The following is a 13,499-nucleotide window of genomic DNA, read 5'->3' on the forward strand; positions in this document are numbered from 1 at the left end:
TTGGTCACCTAGAACATGTTCCCAGTTTTTGGTGAAACATGTTCCCAGTTTTTGGTGAAACATGTTCCCAGTTTTTGGTGAAACATGTTCCCAGTTTTTGGTGAAACATGTTCCCAGTTTTTGGTGAAAAATGTTCCCAGTTTTTGGTGAAACATGTTCCCAGTTTTTGGTGAAACATGTTCCCAGTTTTTGGTGAAACATGTTCCCAGTTTTTGGTGAAACATGTTCCCAGTTTTTGGTGAAACATGTTCCCAGTTTTTGGTGAAACATGTTCCCAGTTTTTGGTGAAACATGTTCCCAGTTTTTGGTGAAACATGTTCCCAGTTTTTGGTGGAACATGTTCCCAGTTTTTGGTGAAACATGTTCCCAGTTTTTTGTCACCTACAACATGTTCGAAGACGCCCCGCCAGAAGACACCAACCACCAACATTACAACATGTCCTGATGTTGGTTTAAAATTGATCAGCAAACCACAATCTTCCAACCCACACGACTAAGTGACGTCATCGACATCGAACGAATGTAAACCCAGCGAGTAAATAATTATTAACGAATGCGCCTAATTACACAAACTTAATTAGCCTGGTGTTTTTCTTGTCATTACACGTGTAAGTAATGACGTAATTCTGTAAGCGTCGTCTTTGATCCCCCTTCTAACCGGATCCGTTCATAATTTGCTGTCAGAGCTTATCTTCAACGCGGAAGAAATTAAACTGTGCTGCCTTTAAAGTTCAATTAATTTATTTATTAATCAGCCAATCTAAATGATAGGTAAAAAAAACGTCCTTGTCTAAAACTAGGTGACGTTAATTAAACAAACTAAGCCGGAACAAAGTAACAAGATTTGTTTAATCACTGGCAAGTTTGTAGATTCTGACTTTGATCAAGTTTACAAGTAGTTGACAAGAATTGTTTAGACAAACTTACATCGCCTTAATTTTTAATTAAAAAACAAACACGTCCATTCCTTAATTACAAGAAGATAAATGGACGCAGTCTTAGTTTTTAATTAAACAACAAATACGTCCATCCCTTAATCACAAGAAGAAAATTGGACGCAGTACATGGAAGGTTTGTCCACTTGATACCACTTTTTGTTGGATTGTTTCAGTCCACTTGGTACCACTTTTTGACAGCACTGTGGCGGGAAGATGAATGACGTCAGTGATGACGTGGAGCACATGTGGACGATCGTCGTGTCCATCTGGCTCTCCAGCTCCGTGTGTCTGGTAGGTGTCGTCACTAACTATTGGAACATCCGGGTCTTCAAGAGACAAGGTATGTGGAGTCAGGCGTCGCGGAGTCAGGCACGCGGAGTCAGGCACGCGGAGTCAGGCACGCGGAGTCAGGCACGCGGAGTCAGGCACGCGGAGTCAGAAAAGTCATGTACAATTGTTGATCCTGACTTGTAGAGTTACCATATGTCAGATGTGACTTCTGGTGACTCCACAAGTCAGAAATTGATGTTGACTTAAAGTACGTCTGCCGGTGCCTAGGCTAGATACCGTTTGATCGTTTAATTAGCAACTCATTACAAGACTGTGTTCTTTTTGCTGATTACAGTGGCGTCACTAGGGTGTGCATGTTCTCACCCCCCTCGTCACGTTTTATGGGTTTGGTGGTGTAGGCAATGCTATGATGCATGTTTGACTGGGGAAATCGGTGCGCAGGATTGATGGTGCGGCCGTATATTGAACGAGTGAATGTGTGACGAGATGCGAAAGATAGTGACGTTTTAGGTTAGAGAGTTGGTTGCTATGAGTTTATGTGTGAGCAGTTGAATCCTTATCGTCGGTGTGAAAGGACGTGTGTTGTTGTAGATACGAGATTAAAAGCTTCATACACGGATTACTTGGTTCATCTTATTCCTGATCGTTTATCGTTGATCTGTCTGAATGTGATATAACTTAGCGGTTCTCAAGGTATAATAATCTCTCCCTGGTATTGGAGACGAGTGAAATGGTGGTTGGCTAAGTCAAGTAAAGCAAACCCTCTCACACTGCACAACACATAACCGTAACAGGCAATAAAATCCCTACCTACGCACAAAGGAGCAAACTTAGTATTTTTTTCAAAGTTTTGTTATTGTTATCAAAGTTTGCACAACTATTAAAGACAATGTTAACATTTTATTTCAGGGCTAACGGACAATGTTAACATTTTATTTCAGGGCTAACAGACAATGTTAACATTTTATTCCAGGGCTAACAGACAATGTTAACATTTTATTCCAGGGCTAACAGACAATGTTAACATTTTATTCCAGGGCTAACAGACAATGTTAACATTTTATTCCAGGGCTAACAGACAATGTTAACATTTTATTCCAGGGCTAACAGACAATGTTAACATTTTATTCCAGGGCTAACAGACAATGTTAACATTTTATTCCAGGGCTAACAGACAATGTTAACATTTCTCTGATGGGTTTGGCCATCGCCGACCTGACCTGTGTCGTTATATCCTTGTGGATGTCCGTCTGCGAGCTCCTCAACATCCTTGACCCCCCGACCTTGACCTTCCAGCCCGCGTCCCTCCTGATGATGACCGCCAGCATACTTCGCATCATCGCGACCCGTGTCTCCAGCTGGCTCACGGCCTTGACCCCTCTCCAGCGGTGCCTGGCCGTGACCTTGCCCTTCCAGGTCAGGCAGATGTTCACCCCGCGAAACACATCGATATCGACATTATCAGTATCGATACTGGTTCTGGCGGGGTACATGTGCGTGTACTACCTGAAAGACCTGGTCACCGTAATCGATTCCAGACACAACATCACCCGGGTGGTTATGATACCTGCGGCCCGGGACAGGGCCAACCAGATCCTCAACAACCTGCTCTTCATCAGCCTGCCTCTCGTCAACATCCTCGTCATCTCCCTCGCCACTATCCTCATGATCTCCTCCATCATGCGAGCCTCAAGATGGCGCCACACCATCACACACGGCGAGACTACACCAGCAGACGACCACCACGACACTTCCGGCACTAAGCGTCTCTCAAACAGGAAACCCCAGCCCGGGCCCCACACGGTCGAAGGAACGGATCCCAGTAAAGACAAGAAAGAAGTCCGGACCTCCAAAATGGTGATCGCCGTCATGCTCATCTTCATCGTCTGCAACCTGCCCAGCAACTTCCTGTTTGCCATGCGCAATGTGTTCCCAGAGTTCAGCGACGCCGGAAGTTTAAAAAAATATTTTCTTCATGTCGCATGGTCTGGCCTTCTTGCTGGAGAACATAAACTCGAGTGTCAATTTCTTCGCCTACTTTTTCATGAGTTCAAAGTTCAAGGCCACGTTTTTACACCTGAGGTGGTGTGACTCAGTGTCTCGTGACGTCAAGTAACTGCCTGCCTACGTCACCTGTCTACGTCACCTGTCTACGATTGTCAAGATTTCGACGTCATGGGTGTATCTTGACGTCTATCCAGTTGTCTAATGAAATGAGTTTCTTTCAGGCATATCTTGGGGGAGTAAGGGGGTTGACACCCCTCCCCTCTGTGCGATTTAGAAAAAAAATTAATTTATCTAGAAAGTATTTTACTTTAACCAGTGCCCCACCCGCTGGAAATTTAACTTTAACCCCTGAAAGTTTCTAGTGCCCCCCCCCCCCTCGGAGAATAAAATGTCTGAAAGAAACACTGCAACTGACAAACACTGACATGAAGTATGACGAATATTGAACGCAGCACGGTATACACAAACTAGTTCTGACATTACCACTGACAATAGAATAAATACTGACAATATTAATGACAATATTAATGACAATATCACTAAACTAGCACAAGCATTGACGATAGCACCGACATCAGCACAAAGACAATGCTTTTTTGTCAGTGGTGTTAACACTGACACTAACAATGAAACTGGCACTCGATTTACACTATTACTGACATTTATACCCACAATGACATTAACTACTGTAGTTTCAATTCCACTGACAGCTCAACTCAATGGATTATTTCAGAATGTCATATTTTTTTTTTTAAGCGCTGCAGATATTTCTCATGAAACAAAAGGAGTGGTTTTCTAAAATTTGTTGAATGTATTTTTGTCATTTTGAGATTTTGTCATTTTGAGTTTTAAAATTATCAGTGAAATATCATTGCAGGTATTTCGGCTATGCTTCACTCCCTTACTTAATGTCAACCAATAGCTCAGTTTCTACCCCTCCGCCCCCTCTCTTCATCATTGTTTACTGTCCGGTAATTGTTAAGCAAATATTTTTGTCAGGTTTTTCTAACATTGCTAATAAAAACATCACTTAACAAAACATTAATAAGTAAATGTTGAATAACTGACATCTTCTAACAGATTCTAAATGGTTCAACATTTATTTTTCCTTTATGATAACTTATGTGCATTCCTTATGAAAAAAATTGTTTTTAGATATTCGACAATCAACATTCTTTGAAATTGAAACAAATGTAAATAAAATAGCTTTTCAAGGATCAGCTTTTAAATTCGCTAAAAACAAGAAAATAAAACAAACTTGCTTTCTTTAATAAAAGTTTCGGTAGTTAAAATTGATAAGAGATCTCATAAGCGAACAAAGCTTTTATTAAAGAAATCAAGTTTTTTTTTTATTATTTGTCTTTGTACTCAACAAGGACCGTTACTCATGCCAATAATGTCATTGCTCTCCCCTAGAGATCGGAACGATCAATGTTGTTAAAAATAGTAACACGGGGATTTCCGCTTGGTGGAGAGAATAGAACGGATTTATCCAATTGTTGGTGTGTGATAATATTGATACAGCTGTCATGCCAGTCTGACATAGATGTCTGATGTTGTACAATATACATGGTGATGGCGTGGTTCGTTCTCGAACCGACCTTTAATATATTCTAGGTAGGCCTATACGAGTAAACTAATGTTTTGAACCAATCACGTTCAATTTGATTAAAAAAGACAATTTCATTAAGTTACTTTTTCTTACTGAAACCAACATTGAAGCGCCACAAGCTGTGACTGATTCCCTTCCATACCCCTCCCTGCTCCTCCCTACCTCTCCCTACCACTCCCTACCTCTCCCCACCCCTCCCTATCTCTCCCTACCCCTCCCTACCTCTCCCCACCCCTCCCTACCTCTCCCTACCTCTCCCTACCTCTCCCTACCTCTCCCTACCCCTCCCTACCTCTCCCTACCTCTCCCTACCCCTCCCTACCTCTCCCTACCTCTCCCTACCCCTCCCTATTTTACCCAGACCACATCAGCAGATTTCATTACCTTTAGAAATCTAGTCATAACCTTAACATCTGCCTAGCCGTACATCGAAAAATATAAACCTTAAACTTAAACGTAACCATGTCAAAAGTCTGACCAAGACCCTAACCAGTCCTAAAGGACAGACTTTACTACACTGAAACCCTAACCAGTCTGACATGACAGACTTGCCTTTTCTACACTGAAACCAATCTTACACACTCTGATGAAACCAGTTTCTATTTATAGCTGACGCTTAGTTCTTCGCAGTTAGCGGGCGAATACCGGAAAAAAAAATGAAAACAGCCAACAGGCTGTATTAACTGAGGAAATGTAGGCCAAGGTCAAGGTAACGGTAATACCCGGAAATAATTTCTGTGTCGGAAATAACTGCAGCGGTGACGTCAGTACTGCAACGTGTTGTTTTGCAGGGAAAACCCAGTCTATTTTTAGCTGACTCACTCGTATCCCCTTTCTGGAGAGATCTGCGGGCTGTGACGTCATATCACGTGACACCTCCACCTGCCACACACGGCAGACGAGAGCAGGTTTCGCGGGCTGAGCTCGACGTTGACCAGACGAATACCTTGATTTTCCGAGCTATTTTTAGAGGCTTGTTCAGTGCGAGTGATTTGGGTAGTTGGTCCGAGGTTGTGAGTTTTCCGGAAAATTCCGTTTGTCTGAGAGGTATAAAGCCAGAGCTGTGTGGGTTCCAGGATAGTTCCAGCAGCAGTCAGGTGAGTCAAGGTGTTGCTTAGTCTAATCTAACGGTAGTAGATGGATTAGTAGCTAATCTTGTAGTAGTTATTACCGTACCAGTGCTTGACCTAATTTGACGTTAGTTCACGGATTGTTAATCTAATCTAATGGTAGTAGACCGATTAGTACTTGATCTAATCTTGTAGTGGTTATGGATAAGTACTTGACCTAATCAGAAGATAGATAACACATTAGTAGTACTTGACCTAATTTTGCAGTGATTAGAGATAAGTACTGACCTAATCATGTAGCAGTTAAAGATTAGTAATTGACCTAATATCTCATTAGTTGATGAACGAGAAACACAGGCAGCCAATATTTGTAATCAGCAGCTGCACATATTATGGAATATGTAGACTGATTGTGTGATTAAGTGTTTATGTATGTGAGTATATGCGTGTATGTGTGTAAGTGTATGTTACCACAGCATTACCTGTCGTGGGTTGACTTGGGGGCCACAGCTACCCCACCCCTCCCCCTCCACATAACTCAAGGCTTACAAAACATCTGGCCACGTATATCCGGGTAAAATCTCGAGGCCAGTGTAGGGTTGCCAGATACCTTTTCCGAAAATACTGGACACCTTTCCATCCTTCCCTTCTCAGGTATGCCGCAAAGCAGAAGAAGGGGGGGGGGGGGTAACAGAGTATTATTCATATACTTGTCCAGTATTTATATTTATTTTATCCTGGACAGTCTGCTCAAATACTGGACTGTCCAGTTCAAAACTGGACACCTGGCAACCCTACCAGTGACCACGCTTGATTTAAACCTACAGCCTATAAACATGGCACGGTTAACTTCACAATGTTTAGACAAAAAGGTCATCCTCAGCACTGCTCTGGTTGAGTGAGTTTGATTGGCATCATTGCAAGTAAACGAAGAAAAACAAAGTTTTTTGGTTATCGACATTAGGTCGTCTTGTTCTCATGAATAGATTGTTCTAGAAGTGAGAACTAGACTTGACCTGACCTAACCGCTCCTGTCGCTATACTGTAGCCCGCGCCATGTGACCCACTGGTCTAAATATAGCCGTGTGTACCGGATGTGACTCCACTTTAGACCGTGCCATCACACACATACGCGTGTCATCACACACGCGACATGCAACACAGCAATTACCTGCCCTCCCAAATGTCGCGAGGGCTGTCATTAATTCAACCCTGACATCGGAAGTCCAAACTACTTGTGTCGACTGTGTGTGTGTGCGTGTGTGTGTGAGTGTGTCACTTGATGAGTGTGTCACTGTGCTCATCAAAACTTGGGTCCCGGAAATATGTAGTCTAATGGATGAACGTTTTATATGAGTTGGTTTGTACTTTATAATACAACAAATTTATGTTTTATAACCGTTTGTACAGAATCTTTAAATTTTGTTTAATTTATAACTTACATTTTATAATTTCTCGTGGTAAGTTAAATAAATAACCATTTTTTTTGTTTTTGTCAGAAGTAATAAATAAATAATAGTTTTGTTTACTAAAGGTTAATTTTGAATTAATTAGACTTATCTTCATTACATACATCTGGCAGTTTCTTAAACACTTTGTAAGGTGAGCAGTTGAGGGTTTTGACACACAACACAGTGGTCGGCACACAACACACTGGTCGACACACAACAATGGCGGTGTGTCAGGAGAACACACCCGTGACACAGGACTGTTGTGGAGGCTTTACAGGTAAGTGTCAGTTACCTGTTGGGTTGTACAGGTAAGTGTCATTTACACACAGCGTTACGGTCCAGTAACTCTCATACTCTGTCATGATCTGATGTTCCATCTTCTGTGTTAATTAAGTCGTTTAGTTATCGTATCCCAACCTATACCGTCTACAACCTATACAACTTATACCCTCTACAACCTATACAACCTATACCGTCTACAACCTATACAACCTATACCGTCTACAACCTATACCCTCTACAACCTATACAACCTATACAACCTATACCGTCTACAACCTATACCCTCTACAACCTATACAACCTATACAACCTATACCGTCTACAACCTATACCCTCTACAACCTATACAACCTATACCCTCTACAACCTATACCCTCTACAACCTATACCCTCTACAACCTATACCCTCTACAACCTATACCCTCTACAACCTATATCCTCTACAACCTATACCCTCTACAACCTATACCCTCTACAACCTATACCCTCTACAACCTATACCCTCTACAACCTATACCATCTACAACCTATACAACCTATACCCTCTACAACCTATACCCTCTACAACCTATACCACCTACAACCTATACCACTTACAACCTATACCCTCTACAACCTATACCACCTACAACCTATACCCTCTACAACCTATACCACCTACAACCTATACCCTCTACAACCTATACCCTCTTCAACCTATACCATCTACAACCTATACAACCTATACCCTCTACAACCTATACCCTCTACAACCTATACCACCTACAACCTATATACTCTACAACCTATACCACCTACAACCTATACCACCTACAACCTAAACCCTCTACAACCTATACCCTCTACAACCTATACGCTCTACAACCTATACCCTCTACAAGATATACCCTCTACAACCTAAACCCTCTACAACCTATACCCTCTACAACCTAAACCCTCTACAACCTATACCCTCTACAACCTATACCCTCTACAACCTATACCCTCTACAACCTATACCATCTACAACCTATACCCTCTACAACCTATACCCTCTACAACCTATACCCTCTACAACCTATACAACCTATACCCTCTACAAACCTATACCACCTACAACCTATACCGCCTACAACCTATACCCTCTACAACCTATACCCTCTACAACCTAAACCCTCTACAACCTATACCCTCTACAACCTATATCACCTACAACCTATACCCTCTACAACCTATACCCTCTACAACCTATACCCTCTACAACCTATACCCTCTACAACCTATACCCTCTACAACCTATACCCTCTACAACCTATACCCTCTACAACCTAAACCCTCTACAACCTATACCCTCTACAACCTAAACCCTCTACAACCTATACCCTCTACAACCTATACCCTCTACAACCTATACCCTCTACAACCTATACCCTCTACAACCTATACCCTCTACAACCTATACCCTCTACAACCTATACAACCTATACCCTCTACAACCTATACCACCTACAACCTATACCGCCTACAACCTATACCCTCTACAACCTATACCCTCTACAACCTATACCCTCTACAACCTATACCCTCTACAACCTATACCCTCTACAACCTATACCCTCTACAACCTATACCCTCTACAACCTATACCCTCTACAACCTATACCCTCTACAACCTATACCCTCTACAACCTATACCCTCTACAACCTATACCCTCTACAACCTATACCCTCTACAACCTATACCCTCTACAACCTATACCCTCTACAACCTATACCCTCTACAACCTATACCCTCTACAACCTATACAACCTATACCCTCTACAACCTATACCACCTACAACCTATACCGCCTACAACCTATACCCTCTACAACCTATACACTCTACAACCTATACACTCTACAACCTATACCCTCTACAACCTATACACTGTACAACCTATACCCTCTACAACCTATACCCTCTACAACCTATACCCTCTACAACCTATACCCTCTACAACCTATACCCTCTACAACCTATACCCTCTACAACCTATACCCTCTACAACCTATACCCTCTACAACCTATACCCTCTACAACCTATACCCTGTACAACCTATACCCTCTACAACCTATACCCTCTACAACCTATACCCTCTACAACCTATACCCTCTACAACCTATACCACCTACAACCTATATACTCTACAACCTATACCACCTACAACCTATACCACCTACAACCTATACCCTCTACAACCTATACCACCTACAACCTATACCCTCTACAACCTATACCACCTACAACCTATACCCTCTACAACCTATACCCTCTTCAACCTATACCATCTACAACCTATACAACCTATACCCTCTACAACCTATACCCTCTACAACATATACCACCTACAACCTATATACTCTACAATCTATACCCTCTACAACCTATATCACCTACAACCTATACCCTCTACAACCTATACGCTCTACAACCTATACCCTCTACAACCTATACCACCTACAACCTATACCACCTACAACCTATACCCTCTACAACCTATACAACCTATACAATCTATACCGCCTACAACCTATACAACCTATACAACCTATACCCTCTACAACCTATACAACCTATACAACCTATACCGCCTACAACCTATATACTCTCCAACACCCAGACAATTTATTCCCCAGAATTTAAACGCAGCACGTCGGGTTCTGTGAAAAAAATTAAAGAATTCCTCGCTGTAGACACGGTAAGTGGGTGTTGTGATGGGCTACAGGACATTACCCCCTGGATATTCCCCCCCCGGACTTTTCCCCCCGTATTTACCCCCCCCCCCCGGAGCAATTCCCCCCTGTCAATTACCCCCCTGTCAATTACCCCCCCCCCCCCCGGGGGAATTACCCCCCCCCCCCCCCCCTCTCAAGTTAAAATCCTAACTCTAACTAGAATTTTATACCTATATACTACTTTAATCCAAACCTTAAGAAAAAGACCAAAACCTAAGCATCCACCTTAGCCTAAAACTTTACACAAAACCAAAGCTAGACACAACCCTAACCCTAAAACTAGCTCTAACCCTAACACTAGCCCTAGCCCTAGCCCTAGCCCTAGCCCTAACCCTAACCCTGTCCGGGGGGGGGGGGGGTAATGTCCTACTGGGCGGGGGTAATTGACATAATTGACAGGGGGGAAATGCCGTGTTCCCGTTGTGATGGTAAATTAGGTGGTTACCCGTAGGTGGTTAGTTATAGGAGGTTAGCTGTAGGTGATTAACTTTATATGATTAGCTGTATGTGTTTGACGAATTAAATAGGTTTTTCGACCCACACGGAGCATAGAAGATGAAGTTGCGAAACATCAAGTTTTGTAATATCAAATTTTGAAACATCAAGTTTTGAACTATCATAGTTTCAAACATCAAGTTTTGAGCTATCAAATTTTGAAACATCAAGTTTTAAAACATAAAATATTAAAACAACAAGTTTTGTCGGCGGATTAAAGTTCTAGCATCTGACGAATGTTGGATTGTACTAGGCTTTATTCTTTAGCTACACAGAGTAACCACATACTGTAGCCACATTATATAGCCACGCAGTGTAGGCACGTAGTATAGCCACACAGTGTAGGCACATGCTGTAGCCACATTATGTAGGCACATAGTGTAGGCAAATTGTTTAGCCACATAGGCTGGCCACATAGGGTAGCCACATAGTGTAGCAACATAGTTTCATTATGTGTATGTCTGTGTGTCTAGACTGTATGTTTACCATATTATTATGTACTAAAATGTCCAGCCACAATCACATGACAAATCCCTAAATCTCTAATCCCTCTGACGTCACAGATTCCTTCGAGACGGAGGTCAGCTTTGAGGGTGAATCAGGTTTTCAAGCGCGCTTCTCCCACTGCAAGAAACACCCGGGGCACGGCGACTTCATCCGTGTGGACAACCTTGACATTGAGCACCTGCCAGAGAACTTCCGGGACAAGGACGTGCTGACCCTCATCCGGGCACTGGCGGCTATCACGGTCAGGGTGGAGACGGACTTCGTGAGCCCGGGCAGACCCCGCTTCTACCAAGACACGGACATTCCGTATCCGTTCCACAACGCGATAGGTGACCGGATGTTGCGGACCGGAAGTGGGCGTGTCCGGTACGTGACGGTTCCGGTCAACAAGAAGGACCAGCCCTGCCCATGTCACGTGTGCAAGACTTCCGGTAAACCGAAGCGCATGTGGTGTAAAGTGGGCGTGGTCACAGCCACCCACGTGGTGTATGACGAGGAGGAGGCGAGGCACACCACGTGCCGAGTCGGCTTCAACAGCGACACCAGCCCCGCCGTGACCTTCGAGGGCATGGGGGTCAGCGCCCACGGTGCTCACGTGGACGGCGACAGGTTTAACCTGTGCTGCGTCACGCACGACCTTGACCTGGCCAGGAAACTGTGGCTAGGTACAAGCAGCACTGCCTGAAGATCAGCAAGAAGATAGACTCTGTTAACCATGACAACAGACTGGCCATCGTCGTGTCCCACCCACACGGCTGCGCCAAGAAAGTGACCATCGGCCGGTGGACGGAGAAGTTCCAGATTGCCGGCACCGGCTACACGGTGTACCACTACACGGCATGCACGTGCCCCGGTACCAGCGGCGCGCCGGTCTACATCCTCGACCGGCGGACGTTCGGCTGGTGCAACCACCCGCACAGCGCCGCCAGGGTCAACTGCAGCGGGGTGGGGTACGCCTAGGGGTACCAGACCCCCGCCCCATCTTCTCACAGAACCTCCTCCCCCCACACACACTCGTTGCAACCCTCTCAATCACATAGCTACAACCCTGCTGTCCTTTAAACCACATAGCTACACCCCTCACTAGCACATAGCTACAACTCTGCAACCCTATCAACCACACAACTACACCCCTACAACCCAACCCTCTCAACACATAGCTACACCCCAGCCACTCGTAGTTTGTGCCACAGTAAAACACCATTTTTTAAAACGCTTGTCTAGTAAGACCAGAGCCATTTTGTTTTATTACAGTTTTATTACAATACTTGTAGCCCTATTTGTAATTAATGTAATTATTTGCAATGATTTTTTATGTCGCTTGTATTTATTTGGATCATACAAGAACACAATCATGACTTTTTATAAATTCAAAGTAGAAAAAGTACCACTTCCGGTTATCGGAAATCGCTCAAAAGTTGATCAGGATCTACAAGTTTGATAAAATACTTATATATGAAATTTCATCAACCTAGCTGTAACGGTACTCAAGTTATCGTGTTTACACACAGACACACGCACAGACACACACATACGGACAAGATTGCAAAATTATGTTTTTCCGTATCAGTGAGGTGTAAAACGTCGAGATTTGTAAAAATCTCGATTTTCTTTTTGCACGATTACAAGACTTTCTCTATACTTCGTATATACGAGAAAATAAAAACGCAAACACTAACGCAATTATCAAAGCAAATCAAAAACACAAAAGCAAACACAAACTGAAACATAAACACAAACACAACCCAAACTCAAATGCAAACACAAACGCAAACGCAAACCTAAACGCAAAAAAATGACGCAGAACATAAACCTTAATTTTAATGCAAACATAAACTCATTGTGTTCACAGAATAGTCCGTAAGCGACTATGATACCCCATCTTATCCATAGTCTTTAGAACTCTCTAAACTGAACGTAGGCGCCATAGCGCTCACGGTTAGATCCCCCGTGAAAAAAATAGGAACCCGCTGCGCGCCGGAGGATGCTCGGATTCTATTTTGTTAAGGACTGTAGTAACCCTTCTTATCCATAGTCTATCAAACTCACTAAACCGAACGCATGTGCCGTAGCGCTGAAGGTACGGCCC

At 43.3% G+C, this 13,499-nt stretch overlaps 2 protein-coding genes across 3 annotated transcripts; both read left to right on the plus strand.

Annotated features, from left to right (window-relative positions):
* The first annotated feature begins 1,151 nt into the window (after nt 1-1,151).
* On the plus strand, nt 1,152-3,320 carry LOC131929038 (uncharacterized). Its single transcript, XM_059285222.1, has 2 exons — nt 1,152-1,278; nt 2,395-3,320. Exons 1-2 carry the CDS (start codon nt 1,152-1,154, stop codon nt 3,318-3,320), a joined length of 1,053 nt encoding a protein of 350 aa, XP_059141205.1.
* A 2,400-nt stretch (nt 3,321-5,720) lies between these two features.
* On the plus strand, nt 5,721-12,741 carry LOC131929041 (uncharacterized). 2 transcript variants are annotated; one of them, XR_009383882.1, is made up of 4 exons: nt 5,721-5,945; nt 7,501-7,646; nt 10,310-10,371; nt 11,467-12,741. XR_009383882.1 is itself a non-coding variant. In XM_059285225.1 (3 exons), exons 2-3 carry the CDS (start codon nt 7,589-7,591, stop codon nt 12,093-12,095), a joined length of 687 nt encoding a protein of 228 aa, XP_059141208.1. In that variant the 5' UTR covers nt 5,721-5,945; nt 7,501-7,588; the 3' UTR covers nt 12,096-12,741. The 2 variants fall into 2 exon arrangements, 1 of the variants encoding a protein (XP_059141208.1); XM_059285225.1 differs by lacking the exon at nt 10,310-10,371.
* The last annotated feature ends 758 nt before the right edge of the window (nt 12,742-13,499 follow it).

Source organism: Physella acuta, unplaced genomic scaffold (genome assembly GCF_028476545.2).
Source record: "Physella acuta isolate Inbredline_101_S28 unplaced genomic scaffold, ASM2847654v3 ptg001585l, whole genome shotgun sequence".
Taxonomy (NCBI): Eukaryota; Metazoa; Mollusca; class Gastropoda; family Physidae; genus Physella; species Physella acuta.

What these genes read in the sequence shown, in the direction of transcription:
- LOC131929038 (XM_059285222.1), top strand. Translation starts at nt 1,152, where the DNA reads ATGAATGACGTCAGTGATGACGTGGAGCACATGTGGACGATCGTCGTG. An exon ending in CCGGGTCTTCAAGAGACAAG is followed by an intron (nt 1,279 to 2,394) that starts GTATGTGGAGTC and finishes ATTTTATTCCAG; the next exon opens with GGCTAACAGACAATGTTAAC.
- LOC131929041 (XM_059285225.1), top strand. Translation starts at nt 7,589, where the DNA reads ATGGCGGTGTGTCAGGAGAACACACCCGTGACACAGGACTGTTGTGGA. An exon ending in CTGTTGTGGAGGCTTTACAG is followed by an intron (nt 7,647 to 11,466) that starts GTAAGTGTCAGT and finishes CTGACGTCACAG; the next exon opens with ATTCCTTCGAGACGGAGGTC.